Source organism: Mycteria americana, chromosome Z (genome assembly GCF_035582795.1).
Source record: "Mycteria americana isolate JAX WOST 10 ecotype Jacksonville Zoo and Gardens chromosome Z, USCA_MyAme_1.0, whole genome shotgun sequence".
In the NCBI taxonomy this organism is placed as follows: domain Eukaryota; kingdom Metazoa; phylum Chordata; class Aves; order Ciconiiformes; family Ciconiidae; genus Mycteria; species Mycteria americana.
In genome coordinates this window covers 18,929,398-18,953,458 of record NC_134396.1, presented here as the reverse complement: position 1 = coordinate 18,953,458, position 24,061 = coordinate 18,929,398, and the positions used below count along the sequence as shown (strand labels likewise).

At 35.8% G+C, this 24,061-nt stretch overlaps 1 protein-coding gene across 10 annotated transcripts in view; it reads right to left on the bottom strand.

Annotated features, from left to right (window-relative positions):
• Positions 1-24,061, bottom strand: part of AP3B1 (adaptor related protein complex 3 subunit beta 1) — a 174,699-nt gene that overhangs the window by 81,338 nt on the left and 69,300 nt on the right. For all 10 annotated transcript variants that reach the window (XR_012778927.1, XM_075526422.1, XM_075526419.1 and 7 more), the window contains 7 exons: positions 19,750-19,911; positions 17,455-17,552; positions 14,789-14,843; positions 14,638-14,709; positions 12,060-12,122; positions 11,030-11,162; positions 5,695-5,804 (listed from right to left, as the gene is read on the bottom strand). Coding sequence is in view for 9 of the 10 variants with exons in the window: in XM_075526422.1 (XP_075382537.1) it covers positions 5,695-5,804; positions 11,030-11,162; positions 12,060-12,122; positions 14,638-14,709; positions 14,789-14,843; positions 17,455-17,552; positions 19,750-19,911 (693 nt within the window). In the remaining variant the exon portion in view is untranslated. The remainder of the gene's footprint in view (positions 1-5,694; positions 5,805-11,029; positions 11,163-12,059; positions 12,123-14,637; positions 14,710-14,788; positions 14,844-17,454; positions 17,553-19,749; positions 19,912-24,061) is intronic.

Genomic DNA, 24,061 nt, shown 5'->3' with positions numbered 1-24,061 from the left:
TAGACCTTCAAAGATTCCTCCAGTATTTGAACCTCTACACATAAAAGTCCTCTAAAAAAGGATCTCCACGGATGACCGCCACATCTTATATAGTGTACAGGTTTTGTTTAAATTGTGTTTTATTCAAGCTGAGTATTTGTTTCAAGTTCAGTATCCAGTGTCCCTGGACACAATGTCCCAAAGGCCATGTATTCCGCAAATTCTAAAACATTACACAGATACTAGAGCAAGTAAAAAAATCATCAAATGATGAGAATTGTTCATTAAGGCATTACTTACATAAAGGTTTAAAAATACATTATTAAAGCATATCCTAGGGAAAAGAATGTGGCTAGAATCTGAAGCTTGCAGAATTGAAATGCATATGAACATATGAATGTCATACCTTGTGATACCTTCCCAACGCTGAGGGAAAGGAGAACTTAAGTAAAGCAAGCAAGCTGACTCTGTTGTGAAGCAGTATCAGAAACATGGCAATAAGCAGTATTTACACAGGAATACTGCAGAGGAACTTCAGTTTGTTATTGTTGGATAAATGGACAGAGCAGTGTCAAAAACTCCCAGTCACCTACTCTAGTAATAAGAATCCCAACCCAAACCAGTAATTAGTAATTCTTAATTGCTTCCATAAGTGACATGTTTTTCCCCACATATTAAGCTCTTCAAAGTTACATGCATCTATCTTATTTTTCCTCTAAATTTGCAACTCCGTATCTTGTCTTTATCCCATCAAGAAGTGTTCCTCCTCATTTCTAGATTAGAAAACACTTCAGACTTCTCTCATATGCTGTCTCATATTCTAGAAGGAATTAGGAATAAGTCTGTAATGAAAACCAAGGATGTCAGAATTCATCAGTTATCAAAAGGAAAAAAAACTGCCTTAGTAGTAATATAAGAGGAAGTCTGGAGAAAAATCATACCAGAACTACAAGATTCCCATCACCCAGAAAGCAATCACTACTGGGTACAATGTAACATCATAAATTATTTTTCTAAAAAGAAGAAGGCAGTAACTAATTTGGAGACTACTGCAGCTTGTTTATATGAGGAAATACACACATTTAGAACACCATAGAGACATTCTTACGTACAGCTAATTCTTGGTAGGTTGATTTACATTCATTCATTGCTAAAATGAATTGAGATAAGAGAGGCATACTTCAGATGTAAACAGAAGTGTGACGTGTTAATCCAGTTTAATCAATACAGTCTAACCAATCCACTTTGAAACTTAATTCAGATTAAATCTGCAAGTATTTGGACTTAGACAAATTCTGACCCTAGGTGTTTTGAAGGAAAGATTTTCTAAAAGAGTAGACTATACGACTAAGTGATACATATTTGATGAGAGAATATTCTAAAAGCTTTCGAAAAAGCCCCTCAGCAACATCTTTGAAAACATCATCCTTTACAAGGTGGAAGGGAACTCTCATGAATAAAAAAGGACTAGATAACAGAAAAGACATAAACCCAGTTACAATGGAAGGCAATCATCAGATGTCCCACAGGCACCTATAGGGGAAAATGTGCTGTTCAACAGATTTGCAAGTGACCTAGAAGAGGGCTATCTAGTGAGGAGACAGTCTGCTGACATGAATAATACAAAATTATTCAAGGTAATCTAAACTAAAACAGAGCCTGAACAGTTGAAGATTACTTACTAGTGATACTTAAAAATTGGGCAGAAGTGATGCACCTGGCCTTGAAACATTAATAACCGGATTTAAAAAAAAAAAAAAAATTCTACACACACACTGATGGACCCCAAACTATTTCTAGGGAAAAATATCTTGGAATCATGAATATTTTCAGAGAATTGTAGAATTGTTAAGTCAATGTTCTGCAGAAGTCAAAAGGCAGACAACCCAAGGAAAGTGATAAAAAATACAGAACAAGTAATATCATTATGTCACTGCATAAAATTTCTCCTTTATATGCTGACTACTGTGTGCACTTCTGGTCACGCCACCACACAAGTACCAGGAAAGACAAAGAGAAGAGGGAAAGGCTGATCAGAGATATGGAACATGAGGAGAGATTAGAATTTTAAGATTAGTAAGCGTGATGATGTGGATAGCAAACTCAAGCTTCCAGTCAGCGGCTGACAAGGTACACTGGAGGTGCATCACAATGAACTTGCTCTTATCTTTAAATCCCTCTCCCTAAAGAACCAGTTTTTGGTGCTGCTGAAGACAAGACTACTCTTTTAAGAGGACTTTTGGACTCAACCAGTATCATCCTTCTTTAAATGGCCCATTTCCACATGCATATTTTTTAAACTCCTGTCACTCTAAAAACTATACACACAAAACTAATTAAGCCTACCCTCAGAGCGAACACCTAGCACAAACCAGCACTGCTTAGATCTCTGGCCCAAAACTTACTAAGTCATTAAATTGTAAAGCATGATGATGTTATTAACAGCCACATGGAAACATTTTTATTATTTAAAAAAACGGCAGTTTAAAGACATCCAATTATTCTCTTGTTTAATATATTCAGAACACCATCAGACATGCATTTCTCAGTTACCACTTTTGAAGTGTGTGGAGCAAAGGAGCTGTAATACAGCTAGATCGAGCTGTACTATGCACAGGTCTAGGTACTCAACAAATATTAGACACAAACCAGATCTCATAGATCTTTGCCTGGGCACACCTGAGATAAAAGTTTAAGGTACAAATGATAACATACAAAAGCAAAGGAAAAAAAAAAATCACTCTATTCAGATCTGTAAAAAACAATCAATTAAAGGGCAAACTGAAATGGACGCAGTCCTAAGCTTTACTGTAAATGAGAGTCAGTGGTCTACAAAAGCTCAGTAGTTTTTAATTGAACTTCCTAATATTTCTTATAGTTGGTCAGATATATTTAGCTTACTATTCATCCTATCACTTTTCTGTAGATGATGAAGACAAGAATTAAGACAAGATGAAGACAGGAATGAGTAAATTTCAGATTGGATGACCTGAAAGAAACATTGCTATGAAAGATTTTTAGACACCTCGTCATTGACAATCACAATCTCAGGCTAACAGAAGTGAAATTTATAACAATATGAATGAAATAAATTCAGGCACCAACCCAATAGTGTATTCCATCCAGTTTACATCAATTTTGTTTATTTTAGTGGCTAAGTGTTCACCATTTTACCTAAACTAAATCATGACAGAAGAATCAAAAAGTTTATTTTTACCTTAAGTGCTTTTCTGTTTAATTGTATTTAATTCTGTTTATGCTTTCAGATGTGTTTTACATAGAATTAAATTAATTTCAACTCTAAGAAGCACGAAAGAATTTCTTTGCCCACACTCCCCAACCCTCCACTTACTTTCAAATTCATTCAAGACCATACAATTTGGCTGCTTCTCCTATGTTCAAATGCAAGAGGTCCTTTAAAGACAGTGGTATGCTCTTGCACAGAGGAATAGGGTTGGTCCCCTAAGTTTCAATCCCAATTTCAAAATGAGCCCAGAAATACTCTCCCCAACAGAAGAGGTCAGGGAAAAAAAAAAATCTGTGTAAAATATGTGTGTACAAAAGCATGTGTGTATGTATGTATATTGTATGTCAATGTAGCAAGGGTCAGGAATCCTTGCTTTGTGTCTCTATGTCTTATAGCAGACAAAAACCAAGACAACTGTGTTATGTCAACTCACAACCACTCTTCCCATAGCAAAGATCAATGTTTAAAATACACATGCAGATCTCAGGAATTCTAGTAATGCTTTATTAAATGTCAGAATGTCAAACTCAGATCCTCAGTAATTATATAATCCAAATGCCACCTTCCTAAACATATAAAAATACACTTATCCTTTTCAGAAGTGTCTGAAGGGGTTGGGGGATTGGACTAGATGACATTTAAAGGTCCCTTCCAACCCAAACTATTCTGTGATTCTGCGAAGGAATACATCCATTTTCAAACATAATAGGTGCAAGTTATTTCAGAATAATGGCATTCAAATCATAAATATGATCTTCTTCCAAATTTATTCCTTAATCCAAAGTCCTAAACATACTGAGGAAGATAAATTTCTGGAAGTTATTATCAAAAAAACTACACAGAAAAATGTAAAACAACATGTACAACAATCATCCTGGAGAACCTACAGCATCACTGTCACTGCTTCCTTCTTGAATAAGGATGATTCAGATTTAGATTTTTATTCTTATGACTGCTCTGTTCCACAGACTGTTCTCCTACTACTTACCATTTTCTGATATTCCGTACAACCTCATTATTGGAGAACATAAGTATGTCAAAGCAGTTCAAGTACTGCATGTCTTCTTTTTTCGCCCCTTATTCAACTTAAAAAAGGACTTTTTTTTCAAAAAAAAATTCCCTGTATTTAAAACTTGAAATACTTACTCAGAAGTATTAATTGTTTAAAATAGCTACAAAACTCTTTTAAGTTTTAAACAAAATATTTAGAAAACAACTATTTTCTCTTGTACAATATGTGGAAAAAAGATGACAAACTCATTTGGTGAAGTGCCAGGAAACGTGTATAATAAGATTATACACAATTCATGAGATTGTAATTATCAATCAAAATATTGCACACATTTTCTGAAAACACAGGTGATTATTATAAAATAGGTAATACCTATTTAATGTGTAACTAGCAGTGGTATCTTATAGCCTCTTTTGATTCTGGATATGAGCAATCCAGTAGAATTATATTTTCTTTACATCAGCTATGAAGTTTGATCATCAGCTCTTAGCGGCCAAAGATTTGTTTAACCTGTTCAGTAAGCATGAACTGAGACAACTACACTTCCTTTTTCTTTTAATATTCCAAACTTTGTCAAATTCAACTATGGAAAATAGAAGACTCACTGATTTAGAAACTATTTACTGCTCCATCATCAATAAATTATATGATGTATATGTGTAATAAATATATGTGTAATTATATGAAACCGAACAGTCCTATTTATAGCATCTACAGAAAAATACTTATTGACAGATCAAAATCTGTCACCTTTGGGGTATGATGGAATAGGTAGCCAATGGTCTTCAGCCCTACACTATCATTTAGTATAGACCACTAAATGTTTTATCAGTAACTGGGACCTTGAGGAGAATTCAGGAAGTAAATATTGACATACCTAAACGTCAATTTAATCTAAGGATATATAATAGGCAATAATGCAAATTCTACTGTTAAACGCCACAGAATCTTAAATATCCAGAAGATAAAAATGCAACTTCAAGAAACTTTGCAACACACTCACAGCAGCGTGTCTGGTACCACGGAAAGGTCAGTTAATTTAGGGGTAAGGAAAAAGGGTTAGAATAAACTTTTTTAAACTCCACCCCAGATCAGTAAGACAACAGGCTGAAAATCTTCAAGTTAAGTGTTGCTTCGCACTTATTTTCATTTCAACTTACTCACTCCATGTTCTAAACCTGCTATTCATCTTGGCCTAATGGTACTAGCAATACTTAACATTTCCAGGGATCTCTTTCAAAATAGCTTCTCAGATCTAAGGCACAAATTGATGCCATCTGACAGCTTCTATTTCCTCTTCCTTAACGTCACAAAAAACAATATTTTATGTCAAAAAATAAAAAAAGAGTTGTATTTCTCTAATATATCTATTTCTATTTATGGCCCAAATTCAAAGGAGATGGTGTGATTTTTATCAGTCAACAAGGAAAATAAGACACTATGCAGAAATACTCACTGTAATGTTATCCAAGAGTTTGGCCATATGCTTAATAATTTCACCATGGTGTGCTGGCTGGGTTTGCAGCAATTTCTTAATGACAACAACACTTTCAGCAACTACAATTTCTGTTGAAGACAAAACAAATTATTAATTTTAAAAGCATTTATGCAAAAGAAAAACCCATAAATAATTGATTGTAAAAGATGTTATCTGCTTTCAAAATATGCTTTGCAGAACTGAATTCTATTTACTTTGTAACAAAGACGTAAACCACTCTACTAAGTAATACAAGTTCAGCTTCAAGAATCAATCAAGAATCAAGTTATACGCAGCAAAAAGAGGACAGAGAAATGTTCCGAATGTAAAAATATCATCCTATTACACACTTTTTTTGAAATTGTCTTTTAGTAAAGCTGCACTTTGTATTTTTCCTTTTCAAATTGAGGAACAGCATGAAAAACCATGTTTTTCATTGAAATTATGCATAGTCATAAGTAATTTGCTGTCTGCATTAAAAATACAAACACTTGTTTAATTTCCAAAGAAATACGCAACGTTAAAAGTAACAGCTCATTCATAAACGAGAAATACCTAAACACTTCCTCTGCACTTTTTCACCTTCTAAATGGTCTCTCTCAGGTCTGTAACCTAATCTCTAGTACATTCAAATGAAGCTTCTAAATAGCAAGCTGTTGTAAGATTTATGCCGCATGCATTGGAGTGCTTAACTACTGTAACAAGTAACATCCACAGCCTGATCAACTTGTATGAAATGTACAATTTTTGAAGCTGAGAAAAACCCACTGGTGCAGAGGTAAGCTTCTATGCAAGAGTAAACTCATGCTGTAAGGAGAGATGAAGGAAAGTCAAACACAGCCAAAGCTGAAATCAAAACAAAGTCTACTGTAAGAGTTCAACACAATTCTAATTTTCATTTATACTACAAAAAGGGAGTAACTATTTCTCCTGAACTATCAATGTTTAAAACAAAGAAAAAGCCTAACTACCATTCGTTAAACATCACAGATGTATTCCTACATTTCAAGAGTTAATCTGACACATGGACCATTCATTCAGCAATCAAGCAAGCTGAAGTTTCAAAAGAACTGTATGGGGAAGAGATCTTTAAATTTTTTTTTTTTTTTTTTAAGAAAGCAAACTTCTTTATGGAGAAAGGCTTTTCAAAAGCTCTGAGTATGCATCATTATGCCACAAGCCTCTGAAATGCTTAAATTTTAGCTTGCAGCTTTTTGTGTCATCCTTTTTTTGACATGACATCTCCATCATTTTTCCAGACTAATTTCTTGAAGCAAGGTTAACATGTCTACTTCACATATCTCAAGGTCTTGTAAAACCCTACAGATCAATTTAATTTAGATTGTGTTTTGCCAGATATTAAAATAAGATGACAATTCTCAAAATTAAAAAATCACCATCTGGAATATTGAGTGGGGGACATCGTAATGGCAACCTTCATCATTGACTGTTTTGTGATACTACTCAACAAGGAGAATGGTTAAGCAAAATAAAACTGAACCCAAAAAACTGAGTGAACATGAAGTCATTAATAAAAACACTTGTTGACAATGTAGAACTGATGATGATAAAATGAAGTTGAGTATATGAAGTGTCACCATAGGAACAACATTAATGCAATCTGTGGGAGCGAATTTAAAGAACCGAACCAGAATTGCAAGCAAGTAAACTAGTATGGTTCCTTTTACGTGACTCTAGACACCAAAAAACAAAAGCACAAACAAAAGCAAAATGAATTTGTATTAGAATAAGGACTGATGCAGTCCAGGAAAAAAAAAAAAGAGCCTGTTTGAGGCTTGCTTTGTGCATATGAAGAATTCCAAAAATGAGCATGAAATAAAAGACACACATATTTAGGTTAAAAAAAGTAAAGGGGGGTGGGGGATAAAACTGGCATCCTGAAAGAGCAGTAAGAAAATTTTAAAATGTAACTCTGCTAGAATTATCAAAGAAAAAGTAACTTGAGCAACCTGATCTAGTTGAAGATGTCCCTGCTCATTGCACGGGGGCTGGACTAGATGACCTTTAAAGGTCCCTTCCAACCCAAACCACTCTATGATTCTATGATTATTTGGGTTATTTAGAAGGTTATGCAAATGGTTAAAACTGAAGTTAAAAGGCAATTATTACAGCTAAGTATCCAGACAAACATTAAGTTTCTGTTTTTCAGAACTGCCTGAAGTCTAAGCTTCTACCTGGTGAATTTTTCCACCCTTATAACATAAATAACAGAACTCTGAAACCACATTAATACATATAAACCAAATGCTACAAGGAGCTGGTTTTCTTTTACGTCATTCTAACAGTAATTCCAATAGATAGGTAGTAGTTACCTGACGTATTAACAGTTCCAGTGATTTTACAACTTGCCTGTTCAAATTTGTATAGATTGGTAGGAAAAAAATTGTTTCAGCTATGCATCCTACAATTGTGTTTACATTCTCTATTACCCATAACCTGCAACTTTCAACAGAAAATGAAAGTCATCCATCTGAGAAAAACCTGCAGGACCTCTAGTATATGCAGTACAGACAGACAAAAGAGACCTCCTATAATCCCATCTGTCTCTTACATGTAAAATGACTTTTATGTCATAGTGGGGCCAGCGGTCAGTTGAAATTATCAAGGCAATTGCTTAAAGAAAATGCATCCGTCACAAATGTCACATGCCAAATGTCATACTGAAGAGCCAAAATAACTTTTCTTTCTGTACCTCCTTCAGCAGACAAGGAAGGAAAATAATTCTCAGCCCTCAACATGGCTTCCGGAAACAAGGCTCTGGGGAAGTTGAGAGCTGCTCTTGAAATTTTCTTTGCGTACTTATGAGTGCTTTGTTTAAAGTCAAATTTCCCCTACTCAGGGAAGCTGGGGGCTATGGTAATAAAACCATTTGAATCACAGAAGCACAGAAAAACTAGAATGTTCAATGATGAGACACTCAAAGAGCTCCGTGAAGAGTTATCCCAGCTGGACCTGACTGAATCCTGAAGAGATTGTTTTGCATAACGACACTCTGCTTCTCAGCACCCAAGTTCCAGAATGATTAATGGCACAGCTTCTGTGCCAAATTCAGCCAAGATATCTTGGCTGTTGGGTTGTATCTACAGTAAAGGCTTTTCCAGAACAAGAGCACAGAATTAGAAGGCAGTTTTCCCACAAGCTCGTTCTTCAGGATTCTATTTTGATTTGGTAGAATTAATTTGGTCACCTCTCTTCCGCACTCAAGTGAATTCCCCATAATAAGAAAACAGTGCAGAGAAAGCAGGGACGACACTGCTTTCAGGGACCTCAGAACCTGCTGGACTTACCAGCTTGGGCTTCACACTATGCAAAGGCAGAACTGCTTCCAGGCTTTAAACAACCATGGAAGAAGTAGCACAGCAAACAGATTGCCTGCACACTTTAAGGGTGAAAGTTGGAAGAAAGCAAGATTAACCAAGATTCTTACATCTATTCTCCTACACATGCTAAGTCTCTTTCTGCTTTACCATGCCCAGAACTCTTCTTATGTTCAGTAAGCTGTGACTATCGGTAATTTCCTGCCACCTGAGGAAAGGTATCATGTAAATTATGCCATCCTTCTCATTCCTTGAAAGAAGGAATAAAGACACTGCAGCTATGGTAAAGCAATTTGCCAGCTGCCAGGTTTAAAAGATCCTCAATATATCCGTTGCAGTCTTTCAGAACAGTAAGCACAAGAAGATAATTTTATTTGCTAGACAACTACTTAGAAACAGTCAAGAAAAGTAATCTTGTTGAGACAGACCTTTGTATACATGCACATGCATATGTGTGTGTATATATACATATACGGAATTACTTTGAAGAAAATATTACATTGAGAAGCTATGATAAAAGAAAAAAAGCCTCTTCCTCTTATCTTCATTCCTTCTTAGCAAAAAGAAAAGCAAAGCAAGAAAACAGAAAGAAGGATTACTACATAACAAACTCAGTATTCTGAAGTGATAGTTTTATTATTTTATTTAAGACAGAAAAAAAAGGGGATTTGTACATGCTGAAAGGAGCCTACTGACCTAGAGGAAGATTGCTAGTACAATTAAGCAGAATCAAGAACAAGCTTGGAAGCTTGTATTTTTAATATGGTCATTGCTGAATGTAATACAAAATGTGCATTGTGTAGACACGGCCTTGTAACACAATATGGGAAGATATTTTAAACACAGTTGATAACCAGAAAAGCATAAAGGGACATAAGGTCTGAAGCACTAGGAAATTAAAGTTATATATATTAAAACTACCAAGCTATACACTGAGGCCTCTCAGAAATTTCTCATACAAGGTGAAGTGTGAGGGAAGGAGGGCTCGTAGTTCATAAACCAAATTAGAGAAAGCTTTGAGTGTATCAGTGGGTCACAGGATGACCATGTGCTGCCAAAGTGATGACCATAATAAAGGCCTTCTTAGGATTACCATGAAAAATGTCCAGTAGATACGAGAGGAATTAATGCTGTTTTTCAAAGCTTAGAGTAGAACTCACCTGTGTTCTCTGAACAATTCTAATTACTCCAGGCCACCTCAAAACCACGCTTTTCCTCCTTCCTGACATTATTATTTTTAACTACATCTTTCTTAATTCTATTTCCAATATTTAATCATATTAATGTAGACTGTACATTATATAATAATCTTCCGATTCTCTTATTGACTTCTTCTGTGCAATATTCATTGGTAACCGGTAAAAATATACCGTATTATCAGGTATTGATTTACAGTGCTGCTAGAACCTATTTGACTTTATCTGCTCCTTGTTGTGTTCCTTGGTGACTTGCAACTCTGTTTCACTATATAAAAATATCAGAAGGCTAGATTACAAAATCAAGCCAAATTTGGGGCCATTTATCCTAAAACTATTTAATGTTTTTTCAGTTAGGCATTGAAGCACTAAAAAAAAAAAAAAACCATTCCAAGCTTTCAGCACCCTCTGCAGGCTAACTGTTTTGATGCAACTAAACATATAACAGTAAAACTACTGCCATCTATGATAATCACAACAGCACACTTTAATAATTGTGGCATTTTGAGAAAAAACAGGTAAGCATGTAATTGCAGGCCACAAAGAATTAATTTCACTAACAAAAGAGAAAATAAGTACCCAGTGATTATGACAGCCTTTTGAAGTGCTTCGAACAAGAAGAAGCACCAGAATCACTATTTTTATCTAGTCATGTCAACTAAATTCTTATAGAAGTCAACTCCCATATACTTTTTAACATGATCTGCTTTGTGTGGTTCTCATTAAGAAAAGGTTTCATGTCATCAGCTACTCAGAAAACAAACAGAATATTTAGCTTACCATCCCTGTTGGACAGCAAACATACAAGGCCGTTAAGGCATGTGTCAGTCACTTCGGTGATGTTAGTCGCACATCTGCCTATAGCCTGAATTGTAGCTGCAGCAAACTGTTTATCTTGGCTTTTCACGTAAGTCTAAGGAAACAGGATTTTCATTAGTCAATACATAAGTCTTGTCAACCAAAGACTTACCTCATAAGACAGACATACTGTATAATAAATTCAATCTAGAAAGCTACATTGCACATCAGAAGTTATACTTTTTTCACTTCATTGTCACTTTTAGAAGACATTTTCTTGCTGGCTTTCATCACCATGGCCATGCAAACCTCTGATTTCAAGAAAGCTTGGGGTAGGGGGCAATTACCCAAAAACAGCAATTAGAGTTTGTGTGCAAGGTTGGAGGAGTTGATGAGCCCTCTCTTCAGAGAGGTTTCAGTTCATTTAACCAGGAGCATCTGTGAAACTATGAATAACCTACCTGCCTGAGAACCAGTACCTTTCAGAGAAATCCAGCCAGAGAACTGAAGCAATGAAAATAGATGTCATAAGCAAAGAGGAAAGAAAGAAGGACAGACACTGTTTCACAATATAGGCAGAACATCTTGCTGATACATATACAGATATTGGAGATAATACTATTTCATGAAATGACTTACAGAAATGAGGTTTGGCAATAAATGCTAATGGCCAAATATTGCTAAAATTAAGACCCTACCATCTAGTGACTTGCAGCATCAGTCAAGTTGGTAGAATTTGTTTTAAAGAATTTGGAATGATTGAGTTTCTCATCACTTCTTTTTTTTTTTTTTTTTTTTGGTAGCTGGTAGGAGAGCAAGAAACAAAACATTGAAACTCCTTTCCACATATAAAAAGCTCTATTATCCATTATGATATGAGACAGTTTCATTTCCATTCAGAGAACATTTTAACTTGAAAAATTTAAGACTAAGAATCTAGATGAAACATCCAATAATGGCAATTGGCCAATAGAGAGCATTTCATGTAAAAATAATACATTTTTGCACAAACCTGAAATTCTCGAAGCAGAGTTGATATGTTGGCTTCATTTGCTAAATTTGTCAAGATTTCAAGCTACAAGAAAAAAAACTCAGGTATTTTATCAAAAGCCAAAATAAATTATTATAAACAGTACCACATATACACTGTACTTCTACTGTATATAAATAAAAGATAATACTACTACAAATATCACTTAGAATTCAATAGAGTATACCAGATTTCAGTATAAACTGGTAGCAGCATTGCACTCAGGAGGAATATTCTCCTTGCAAGTACACACAAGGTTTTCAAAGCAGAACTCTAGGGTTCAGTGATGCATTTTGTACAAGCTCTAGCTTTAGTGTCGCATTGCATATCAAATGGGCTTGAAATACTCTGGCAGCATCATTTCCAATGTTATACAACAGGCCTTAGCATATAAGAACCATGTGACACTGTAAGAAAAAATAACGGAAATCACAACTGCAGCTGGGGAGAAATAAAGTTCAGATGAACTTCAATAAAAGACCTTTAAACTCAGGAAAGAAACAGCTGCATCTATGAGACTCCTCAGTTTTCAAACAACATCAACAACATCAGACCCTGAAAGGCCTCCTCTTTGTTCCTGGTGAACAAGAGGATGCTATACAACACTTAGCATATATTGTTTAGATGCTATGCTTCCAGGTTGTTTTAACTTTCAAGAAGAAAGAATTCCAATACAATCTGAATGAAGTAAACTGAAGAAAAAGACAACTCTGCCTCTGTAAAGGGAAGTCATACCTCAGAAACCTGTTGGTATTTTTTGAGCTGGATGCACACAGACAAGGACACTTAATTGGTACAGTCCACCTGTACTTCAGAAAAAATTTGATAAGACCTGTCACTAAAGGCTCTTGAAGATATATATCTAGTATAGATAACAAAGCAAGTGGATAAGTGAAAGAGGAATAGGCAGGGGAAAAAAGAGACTATTTTACAGTACAGGAAGGCTACCAATGGAATCCCACAAATACCTTTGTTGGTCTTTTGCTTTTCAACATATTCATATATGAACTATGAAAGTAATGAGAAGACAGGTGACAAAGTTTTCAGCTGATGCTACAGTTTTCAGACACATGAAGACAAAGGCTGACTAAGAAAAGCTGCATAAAAACTTCAAATATTAGATGACTGGTTGATAAAATGTCAAAAAAAAAAAATCAACACAGATAAATGTCATGTTCATCATTGGGGAAAACCCTTAACCTTACAGAAAACGATGGCCAGCCCCTGAGCTGATTACTACTAATTATAACTGAGAATTTTGGTTAAAATAGATAACTCCATGAAAATATAAGCTCAATGCTAAGCAGTGATCAAAAAAGCAAACTTGACGTTGGGAAACAGAGACCAAACCAGAAATCTAAACAGTGCAGCAGATGAACTCCGGGATACTCCTACATCTTAAATACTGCCATAGGTCTTGTCCTCCTATCTTAAAGCAGATAAGATGGAACTATGGAGGTAGGCGGTAGAGAAAAGCACAAGATTTTTTGTGTATGTAACAGTGTAGGTTGTCCTAAATTTTTCAGCCACCAAGAAAGAACTTGGTGGCTGAAGAGACAATGAAAGGAAAAACCACAATTTCTACTTCTCCACCTCTTCACCATTGTAATATCTATTAATATAGGAATTTAAATATATCAGCTTTCAATTATTTCAGGAGTGACTCTTCCTGGATAACACTAAGTCTTATTAGTGTTTCTGACAGTTTTCATAATCATTAAATGAGGGGAAGATCTTTTTGCCTCCAAGTGCCTCAAATTTACTTAGATTTACTGTTGGACTAATAAAAATATGATGGGTAGGGCACAGCCATCTTGGACTGCACCACTCTGCACAGGTAATGAGGGTGCAACATGGATGTAAAATGAAACAAGGAAAAAATAGTGTTTCTTTAAGAAACCTGTACCTGCCCCTCCTAAACACAAGTGCCTATGATAATCTAAAGCAGAACAAGAGAAAAGGCACATAATAGTAGCCAATTTTTTAGCTATTGTTTTGTCAAGGATTTCACGTCCATTAAAGACTAAGAATAGAGAAAACAAGATGACAGTCTAAAACATGCATTGAGACATGGCCTTGAGGAAAACCTAAAGTACTTTTCATGTTGAATGCTGACTTCAAAGGGAATTTGGGACTCTTAACACTGCCCCATTTTGTTCAGGGAAAGAGATTTAAACTCTTTTTAAGCTAACAGTATCAAAGACTGTGTGATTTCATTTCTCTTCATTTGAGAAGATTCTTCCTCCCAAGAAAACAGCCAAACTCTAAATGTTTGAATGGCTGGTTAGATAAAAATAGTAATGCTCTATGTCACTGAAAGATACCAAAATCTGTAGTGGAAAACATAGCCCATCTGCTGTCTACAACATGGTAACAAGAGAACTTTCAGAGAGCCTGACAAGCCTGAAGGACACTTGTGAACTTAACTAAAAGCCACAACTCAGCGAAAAAAAGGAACAGCACAGAATGATGTGTGTCATATCAGTGCAAGAAAATTTTACCTTCCTGTTGCAAACAGATTTGTGCAGCAGTATATAGACGAATTTGCTTCTAAACTCACCTTCAGTGTTTTGATCATTGTTGGATCAGTTGATCTAACATAGAAACTCTTCAGATAAGGTTCAAACATGCCCTGAAAAGCACAACATATTTAAGCAGCTTGCCTGTGTTTCATATAAAATATGATTTAGAAAATTCTGAATAGGGTATACCTTTCTCTGAATTGACATAGTGGCAATATTTTGCAGAACAATATACTGCACCTCCCTAGAATTTGAAAAGAAAAATAAGAGTTATTCTGCAAAATTACAGATACATAGAATAATGCAACATGGCAAAGAAAATCCAATTCTATTTGAATCCAAAGTTAGTTATACATTTGACTTGGCACAAACACAGAAGGAAAAAGTTTATTGCCAACTGCTACAAGTTCCTCATCTGCTTCACAGGAAGATGCATGATGAAACCAGGCTCTCATTTTTAAAAACTTCAATACGCAAAATAAAATCACTGACACCAGTGCAATGGTGCAATGCTTCTTGTAGGCCTTGTGTCTTTGTTTAAACCAAAAATTCATTTAAAACATCGCCATTCTGGCATTTCCAGAAATAGTTCACAAAAACCTTACATTTTGTCCACCATCTTGAAACTTAAATCTTTCAGGATGACACAGCTGAGAACAAAACCACATAGGCTTTATCTGTAGTGTGGAAATGACTGCATTACTTAAAAGAACAGCTAATCCTCGCAGAACTAGCAAGAATTGCTATGCCTTTTTTGGTCTTGAAAAAATTTCCTAATAATTCTCAAAAAGGGCCAGAGTCTCCTGTGACTTAAGAGCATACACTGGCAGGCATACGCATCTATCAAAAAGCAGCACTGTAACATAATAGACTTTGTCAAGATACAGACAACAGAATTATGTAATATTCTAAACACAAAAACATGAAATGTTTGGAGGATATTCTCATCATTAATGTACTAGTTTAAAAGCCTCAGCAGGAGTGAGCAAAAAGAAATCTGGGTACTAGTCTAAAGCTTTTAAAACTACAGGGTTTCTGCCACCAATTGCTTAAAAACTGGGTAATAATTTACACACACATTTTCTGAACCATGAGTGCTCAAATTCTTTCATGATGCAAATCACATCCTAATAGAGAAATCACCACATCCTTTACCTCCTCTTATTCAAAACTGTCTAATAGCCCTGTGGTAATTACAGCTGTTGCTTACAAAGAAAAGTAATAATAGAGAAGTACTTAATATCTTTTAAACCTATTTTTATGTAATTCTTACACAGGTACATGGAAATAGTCAGCTGCACATGATGAACCAAGACTGGAAATTGCCATGAAATGCTCTTCCAGGCACTCTTACCCTAACTAGATTATAGCGTATTTGACATTAATTTAAAGGCCGTAGCCACATAGCTTCAAGGGCAAACAGCAAAAGCTTATTTCAAAGTGGCTCTAATAGCAAAATTGTTTCACACAGACAGGTAACAGAGAACAGACATGCTATTCAACATAGGAAAAATCAGAAGAGCAGCGCCATTTTAGGCACTAGTTGAGGTACAGGAAAGATGTGACTTCTCTTTTGATGAAATTTTAGTATAAATGAGCAATAAGCAACATGCAAAAATAATCCTTTCAACCTGTGAGTATGAGTTTAGTTCTATACATTACCTGTACATATGCCAAACTGCTTTAGCCATTTTACTTATCTTTGTATAAAGAGAATGGGAAGCATACTGTACTATAAAACCAAACACAAAAATAACAGCTATTCATTTTTATCTGAAATAAAAGCATGAATACTCTACCAAGCTCAGTTTTACTTCTTTACTAACTTTTAAATGATAGAGACTTTAGCCATGGGTGAGCTGCAGAAGTTTACAGAGAAAGAGCTCTATGGTGACTGGGCTTACAAAAGTTAAAGCCTATCTAAAATGAGTAATCTTGTTAGATACAACAAAAGTGATTTTTTTTTTTTAAGCTTTTTGTCTGTTTGATGTGACCATCTTTAAAAAACAAATCATTTTCACAGCAAAGTTCTAGTCAAAAATACCATGTTTAGTTAGAAAGTTATTCTGAAAACATCTAAATATTGTGTCTCTTATCACCCCTTCAAGGCTTCTCGTACAGATACATGGAAGTTCAAAATCTAAAAACTGAGGGGAAAAAAACCCTCTTTTATGCAGCAAATATTGGCATAATATGCCAAAACTATGAAACACAAAGGGAAAAAAAAAGTATTATCAGTCTTATGAAACATGTGGCCAGTAAGACCCTTCATAGGAAAGCAGATAAGGTCACACTGAAGACGATAAAGTCAAAATTAGATATCCTGAATGAGTTATAAACTTGTTCTTTAAAAACAGCCCAAGGATTAAGGAAACAGAGGGTTCAGCAGCATCAAGTGGTATTTTAACAAACATGTTTCTTAGTTTCTCTGTCAACAGGAAGTCTTCAATATAAAGTGCAGGAAAAGAAAATACACATCTGAAGACTTCTTTAGTGCCTAGCAAGGCAGTAAGGAACTCCAATATAATTAAATTTCCAATAACTTCCAATAATTAAAAAAAATCAAGAAACTAAGCAAACCAGTTAGTACTGCCTCTATTTGTATACAAACTAGCCATGACTTTTCTCAGAATGAAAGTCATAATTAAGAATGAAACACGATACCGAATGATCACTAGATGTGATACTGAAAATGATGGAATTAAATAAAACAAAAATTAATATTACAGGACAATTTTAAAATGAACCTTTAATAGTGCAATAGTTATATTCTTATAACTACAGCTAAACAAGTATGTACAAAAAACTCTCACAAAAAAGCAGACATAGCAATGTAAAGTACGGACTTGACCTACCTGCTACTACGGAGTAAACGCACCAATGACTTAGAAACAATACCAGCTTCAGATTTTGGTGCCAAATGCCAGTAAAGCTGTGCAACTGCCATTACCACCTAAAAGAAAAACATTCAGAACGGTATGTTAACTTCTAATTGTCATACATATCTATCACATTTGCTTCAGACCTGCAGAACTACCAACTCACTCTTCTTCAGAAAGCAAAGTGCATACCCACATTCTTCGAAATCAACAAAGCAGACTGGGGCAAAACATCAGAAGAAAGATATTTTTATTTCTAAAATCAAAGCTAATTAAGTACCTCTCATTCCTCCCAGTATTTACTGAATACTCTAATACATAGAAAAAGACAGAGGAAGAGGGACAAAGAGAGAAAAGATGCAGGTAATTCAAACTGTAAACATACTGATAACATCCTTAGTAAGTCAGTGTTGCTAAGATCAGCTGTATGAACTAATAAGGAAACACTGTTTAAAATTTCTGCAAATTTTGTGCTTTTATTTTTGTTAAATACAGTTTCAATATTACCTATTATTTAGTTTCCACTTAAAATCTTTCATTCCATTATTCTATTATGCAATTTATAAAATGACAGCTGCCTTTACTGGCAACTTCTAAAGTCTCAAATCCAACAGAAAGTAAAAACTACAGGGTTGTATACCAACATCCCGGCTAGCAAAAAGCAGAAGACTGAGATATAAGCAACTTAAAATCCATACTTTTTTTTTCTTTTCAAGTTTTCTCGTAAGTAGAAGACAAATGATGAACTTTATGCTAATAAGTAAGTCATGTCACAACCTTCCCTACAATACTGTCATGGTCAACTTTCTGTTCAAAATGAAACAAACCATAGAAAGGAGACTCCAAGTAAAGCCATCATTATGACATTTGACTTGGTAACTTAAATCTTAGTACCAATGAAACAAAAATTATTATTAAACAATAAAAAGTGATTAAAAACTTCTGAAAAAAGGAAACAACTGGAAATTTTTTAGCAATATACTACAGGGATCTTTTATTACTGACAAAAATCTAAGGTCAAAGAGAAAGCAATTAATTTAATTGCTGGTATATTCTGTGAATGGTACAAAAATTGGTGTAATAGCAATTCAAAGAAGCATGATTTCATTGACAAACTGCACTTAAACACCTCAGGTAACTTTAATATCAGAAAGTGAAAGATCATAAATGTGAGAATCAGTACCGTATTTAACAGATATAAAGAAAATGATTTATGGAATGTGGAAGATAAGCAACTGAACCTGTTCTCAGTGCAGTGTGATGGCAAACCTTTCTAACATGTTTGTTCTTTGCGTGAGATGAGGAAATATCGTATAGACAGTAAACAATGATTTTAGCAAAAGACTATACTCTAACAGAATTATTATTGTAAAACTGTATTCAATTTGTTTCCAAAGTCTGCTGGCAGATTATAAGTGGTTTTGAAAAGAGCTTGACATTAGTCGGAATCTAGAAATATGTTCCAGGGGAGAAACAAAAACCTGATCTGCTTAGATTATCAAGAACAGGTTGGGAGGTGACTTAATCATGGTGTAGTAATTGTTTTTGCAATGATTTGAATATTCATTATCACTGGAAATCTTTTCCTGAAGATATCTAGTCTTGATTACAGGACAAACTGAGGTTTGAAATAAAGTTCTGTGATCTGAGTAATGTCACAATAATTCACCATCAGCATGGCTTCTTCCGGTTCTAAAAATTTACCTGCATCTTAAAATCTCATGGAAATATTGCAGAGCATACTATACTCATGATGTCATATCCATCTGGGACCCCTGCCAAGCACCAACACTAAGAATCTGGCTTAGATTGACAAAGAATTTAGGCATATAATTGTCTACTTTTAAAATGTGAGACTCGAAGGAAAGCACTACTTAATGAATCAATAACAACTATGATTTTCTTTGTGAATCTGTACCACCAAAACTGACAGTTTGTGCCAGCCTAGTTGCTGAGAACTTAAGCATTAAAGGCTAGCTATGGTATAATCACCACATGCTATAGAAGTTGGATTCAAATGTTCTCGTATTTTCTCTAAAATTTTGTTTATCCTTAATATTTGGAGCATATATCATATTCAATTCAGGTGTTTGACTTAGAAGCTAAGTTAATTTCAAAAAAGAAAGAACCACCATACTACTTCTGTAAGTTACTAGACAGTATTATCACCACTTTTAAGAGGTGTAGATTTTACTTTTCAACCTTTTAAGTTTTCTAGAAGCATAGATAGTTAGTAGTTCAACATTTTAAGCAAAAAGAAATTTGTCATACAGCAGCATTTCGGCTTTGAAGCAAGGGCTTTGTATTTCGTAACAGCAGCCTGTGATCTGGGTCCATAGTATAGGCGTTTTTCACTTTCCGATCCTTTTCTTTCTGTTCTTCATCAGATTCATAGAAATTATTTTCACTGTATTCTTCCACCACGTCATCATCCTACCAAAAGACAAAATGACAAAAACATACATAAATATTTGAATCAACCGCTTTTTTTCATTAAGGAAGTAACATACAACACCACAATTTCATGCAAGATTTATATACTTTTTTAAAAATAGCTATTGGCTCTTCTACTGCAGTTTGCTCAAAGCAGTAAACGTACAAACACGAAAAACAGCTCAAAAATATATGCAAAATTTCATTAGAAATAAGATGAACTGCTAAATGAAATATCTTCATTAATATTCTGTCAACTAGATTAGGTATGAATATTGGTCTTTTTTGGACTTAAAGCATATGATCTGAAATTGACAGTTCTAAAAACAGTCAGCTGTTTAAAATTCCCTCTTTTTTGAAAACTTAATGCAAATCATGTGCATTCTTCTCTCTCTAGCAATATATAAATTATCTGTGAAAACAGCAAATCTCAAAAGGGACAGGTTTTTTTCCTAAGAAATTAGACGGGGAAAAGGTTATGTATCCTGAGCCTGGCCTTCTCTGATGAAGTACAAATCCTTGAGCTGTTTAAATAAAGTTATGAATTATCAGCATAATGTCACTTAAAAAAACAACACAACACACTGAAACAATTAATTAAAGTTTGAGATATTAATAAATTAGGCCTTTCTTTTACTCCAGAAGGCTAAATAAAAGAACATGAAGGAATATAACTGATTAAAACAAATCTTAAGATTTCTGATGTGGATCAAAAAATGGATAAAGAATAAAGTGTTTCATTATGCTTATATTTAATTAGCATTAAAAAGTCCACAAAAAAAAAAAAGATGGAAACAATCAGATCAAAACAGATTTGTTTTGATCTGATCAAAACAGAACATCAGAACAAAACAGAACATCAGATCAAAACAGAACATCAGATCCCAGAAGCTGTGGTCTGGATTATCAATATTGAGAGTACTCAACATTACAAAACTTTTTTTTAAAAAAAAAAGCTACTGACTTCTGCAAGTTATTATACCCAAGTGTGTGTCCTTGCTCTCCTAAATTCTGCCATCTCACATCACCAGAACACCCAACTAAGACGAAGAGCTTTACTGTGGCTAGCTGGAGCTATTCACATTACCATGGGCTGGCTAGTACCAAACACGAACTGTACCAATAGCTCTGCTTGTCTTTCAAGTCTCTGTCCAAGTATTTTAAGGAATATCCAACTCTACACAATGGTTTTAAGAGGATTATTTCGGCCATATACCCAATTGTTGATTTTTATGAAAGACATGATTATGTTTGAGACAAATGTATCTTTTTAAGTCTAGGTGGCAGTAGCAAAGCAATCCAAAGCGAATGGAAAATTACCTAGAAATTAAAATAAAGACTTATGTGACAGGTCTGCAGAAAACTAGGCAAGGGTAACTTCAAACATTTGTTGCATGCCTTGGTCAAAACTCATGGGTAGTGAAAGAGCCCCATAAAAGTGTCGGGGGGGGGGGGGGGGGGGGGGAGAAGTGACAATAAATCAAATTTGTCATTTTATTCTGTTTTTTATTAACATTTGAAAGGACACTGAAAAGAAAACTTCCCTTCATATTTCTTCTCATTTTTATTACTTCATGCCAACAGTGCTCTCAGTGTTTTACAGAACCCCTAGCAAGATCTTAGATTTCTTATGTAACAGCAACTGAAAGTGATTTACAGAATCACAGAATCATATAGGTTGGAAAAGACCTTTAAGATCATCGAGTCCAACCATAAACCTAACACTGCCAAAACCACCACTACACCATGTCCCTAAGCACCTCATCCAAACGTCTTTTAAATACCTCCAGGGATGGCGACTCAACCACTTCCCTGGGCAGCCTGTTCCAATGCTTGATAACCCTTTCAGTGAAGAAAAATTTCCTAATATCCAGTCTAAACCTCCCCTGGCGCAACTTGAGGCCATTTCCTCTTGTCCTATCACTTGTTACCTGGGAGAAGAGACCGACCCCCACCTCTCTACAACCTCCTTTCAGGTAGTTGTAGAGAGCAATAAGGTCTCCCCTCAGCCTCCTTTTCTCCAGGCTAAACAGTCCCAGCTCCCTCAGCCACTCCTCATAAGACTTCTGCTCCAGACCCCTCACCAACTTCATTGCCCTTCTCTGCACACGCTCCAGTACCTCAATATCCCTCTTGTAGTGGGGGGCCCAAAACTGAACACAGTATTCGAGGTGCGGCCTCACCAGTGCCGAGTACAGGGGCACGATCACTTCCCTCGTCCTGCTGGCCACACTATTTCTGATACAAGCCAGGATGCCATTGGCTTTCTTGGCCGCCTGGGCACACTGCTGGCTCATATTCAGGTGGCTGTCAACAAACACCCCCCGGTCCTTCTCTGCCAGGCAGCTTTCCAGCCACTCTTCCCCAAGCCTGTAGCGTTGCATGGGGTTGCTGTGACCCAAGTGCAGGACCTTGCACTTGGCCTTGTTAAACCTCATACAATTGACCTCGGCCCATCGATCCAGCCTGTCCAGGTCCCTCTGCAGAGCCTGCCTACCCTCCAGCAGATCAACACTCCCACACAACTTGGTGTCATCTGCAAACTTACTGAGAGTACACTCGATCCCTTCGTCCAGATCATTGATAAAGATGTTAAACAGAACTGGCCCCAACACCGAGCCCTGGGGAACACCGCTTGTGACCGGCCGCCAACTGGAGTAAACTCCATTCACCACCACTCTTTGGGCCCAGCCATCCAGACAGTTCTTTACCCAGTGAAGAGTACACCCGTCCAAGCCATGAGCAGCCAGTTTCTCCAGGAGAATGCCAGAGATTTAGTTCATTTACTTCTCTGTCTATACATGTTTGTGGCATTCACCCTTCTAAACTAAAAACTCAGGATGCTAAAGCAAGAGTACTGGTAACTGAATTCCTCCCCTTGTCTATAGGACAGGCAACCTGAAAGCAAAATTCCTGATCCCATTGCATCTCAACCCTGCACTGAAGAAGCTTCCTCTAACAGAAGGAGGATAATTCAATCTTCATTGATTTAGTCTTCAGTATCCCTGCCTTGACTGCTAACAGGCATGCACATCAGTACTATTGAACTCAACAGGAATACAGAGTTGGAAATTGTATTTAACTCATTAATCACTGTTGTAAAGAAACAGCTTGAGCTCTCACATTTCTCCCTTTTTTTTTAAAGAATTGTTGGTTAGAAACATGCTTGGAGCAGAGTTCCAAATAATTACGAAGCAACTTATGCCTCTTATGAAAACAATTTTAATTTAAATCCTGTTAGAGTCTTTATCACTTTCGTCATACCCCCAAAGCAGAAGTATTAATGTGGTCTTTTCTCATAGTCATGTATTTTATTGCAATCTTAGAATATTCCTCTTCTATCAAATTTATAGAGATCTGGTATGAAATAATTAGGTTCCAGACAAAGGATGATGACGACACACAGGGAAATAAGTTTAATGAACTGAAATTCATTAAAATCAAATTGATGAAGTCCAAATTAGTCAGAATTTGTAGTCACAAGGACCTTCCTAAGACAAAGAGACTACGTAATACTGCAGGATTTGCACATTACCGTGGAAAGGAAAGCCAAGTTATTATATGAGAGCCAGGAGATTGAAAGATAAAAACCTGCAGGCTTCTTGGTGTGCAAGAATTGTTGTTTCAAATTCTATTAATTATGCCAGACATGGAGAGCAGTCACAAGGAAATGTGAAAACATTCAATCACTCGCAACCCCTTAAGCCTCAACCTGAACTGCTGACTATACTCACTGCCAAAAAGAGACAACTATACATTTAGAATCATAGAATCATTTAGGTTGGAAAAGATCCTTAAGATCATGGAATCCAACTGTTAATGTGACACTGCCAAGTCCACCACCAAACCGTGTCCTTAAGCGCCACATCTACAAGACCTTTAAATACCTGCAGGGATGGTGACTCAACCACTTCCCTGGGCAGCCTGTTCCAATGCTTGATAACCCTGTCAGTGAAGAAATTTTTCCTAATATCCAATCTAAACCTCCCCTGGCATAGCTTGAGGCCATTTTCTTTCATCCTATCACTTGTTACTTGGGAGAAAAACCGACACCCACCTCTCTACAACCTCCTTTCAGGTAGTTGTAGAGAGCAATAAGGTCTCCCCTCAGCCTCCTTTTCTCTAGGCTAAACACTCCAGATCCCTCAGC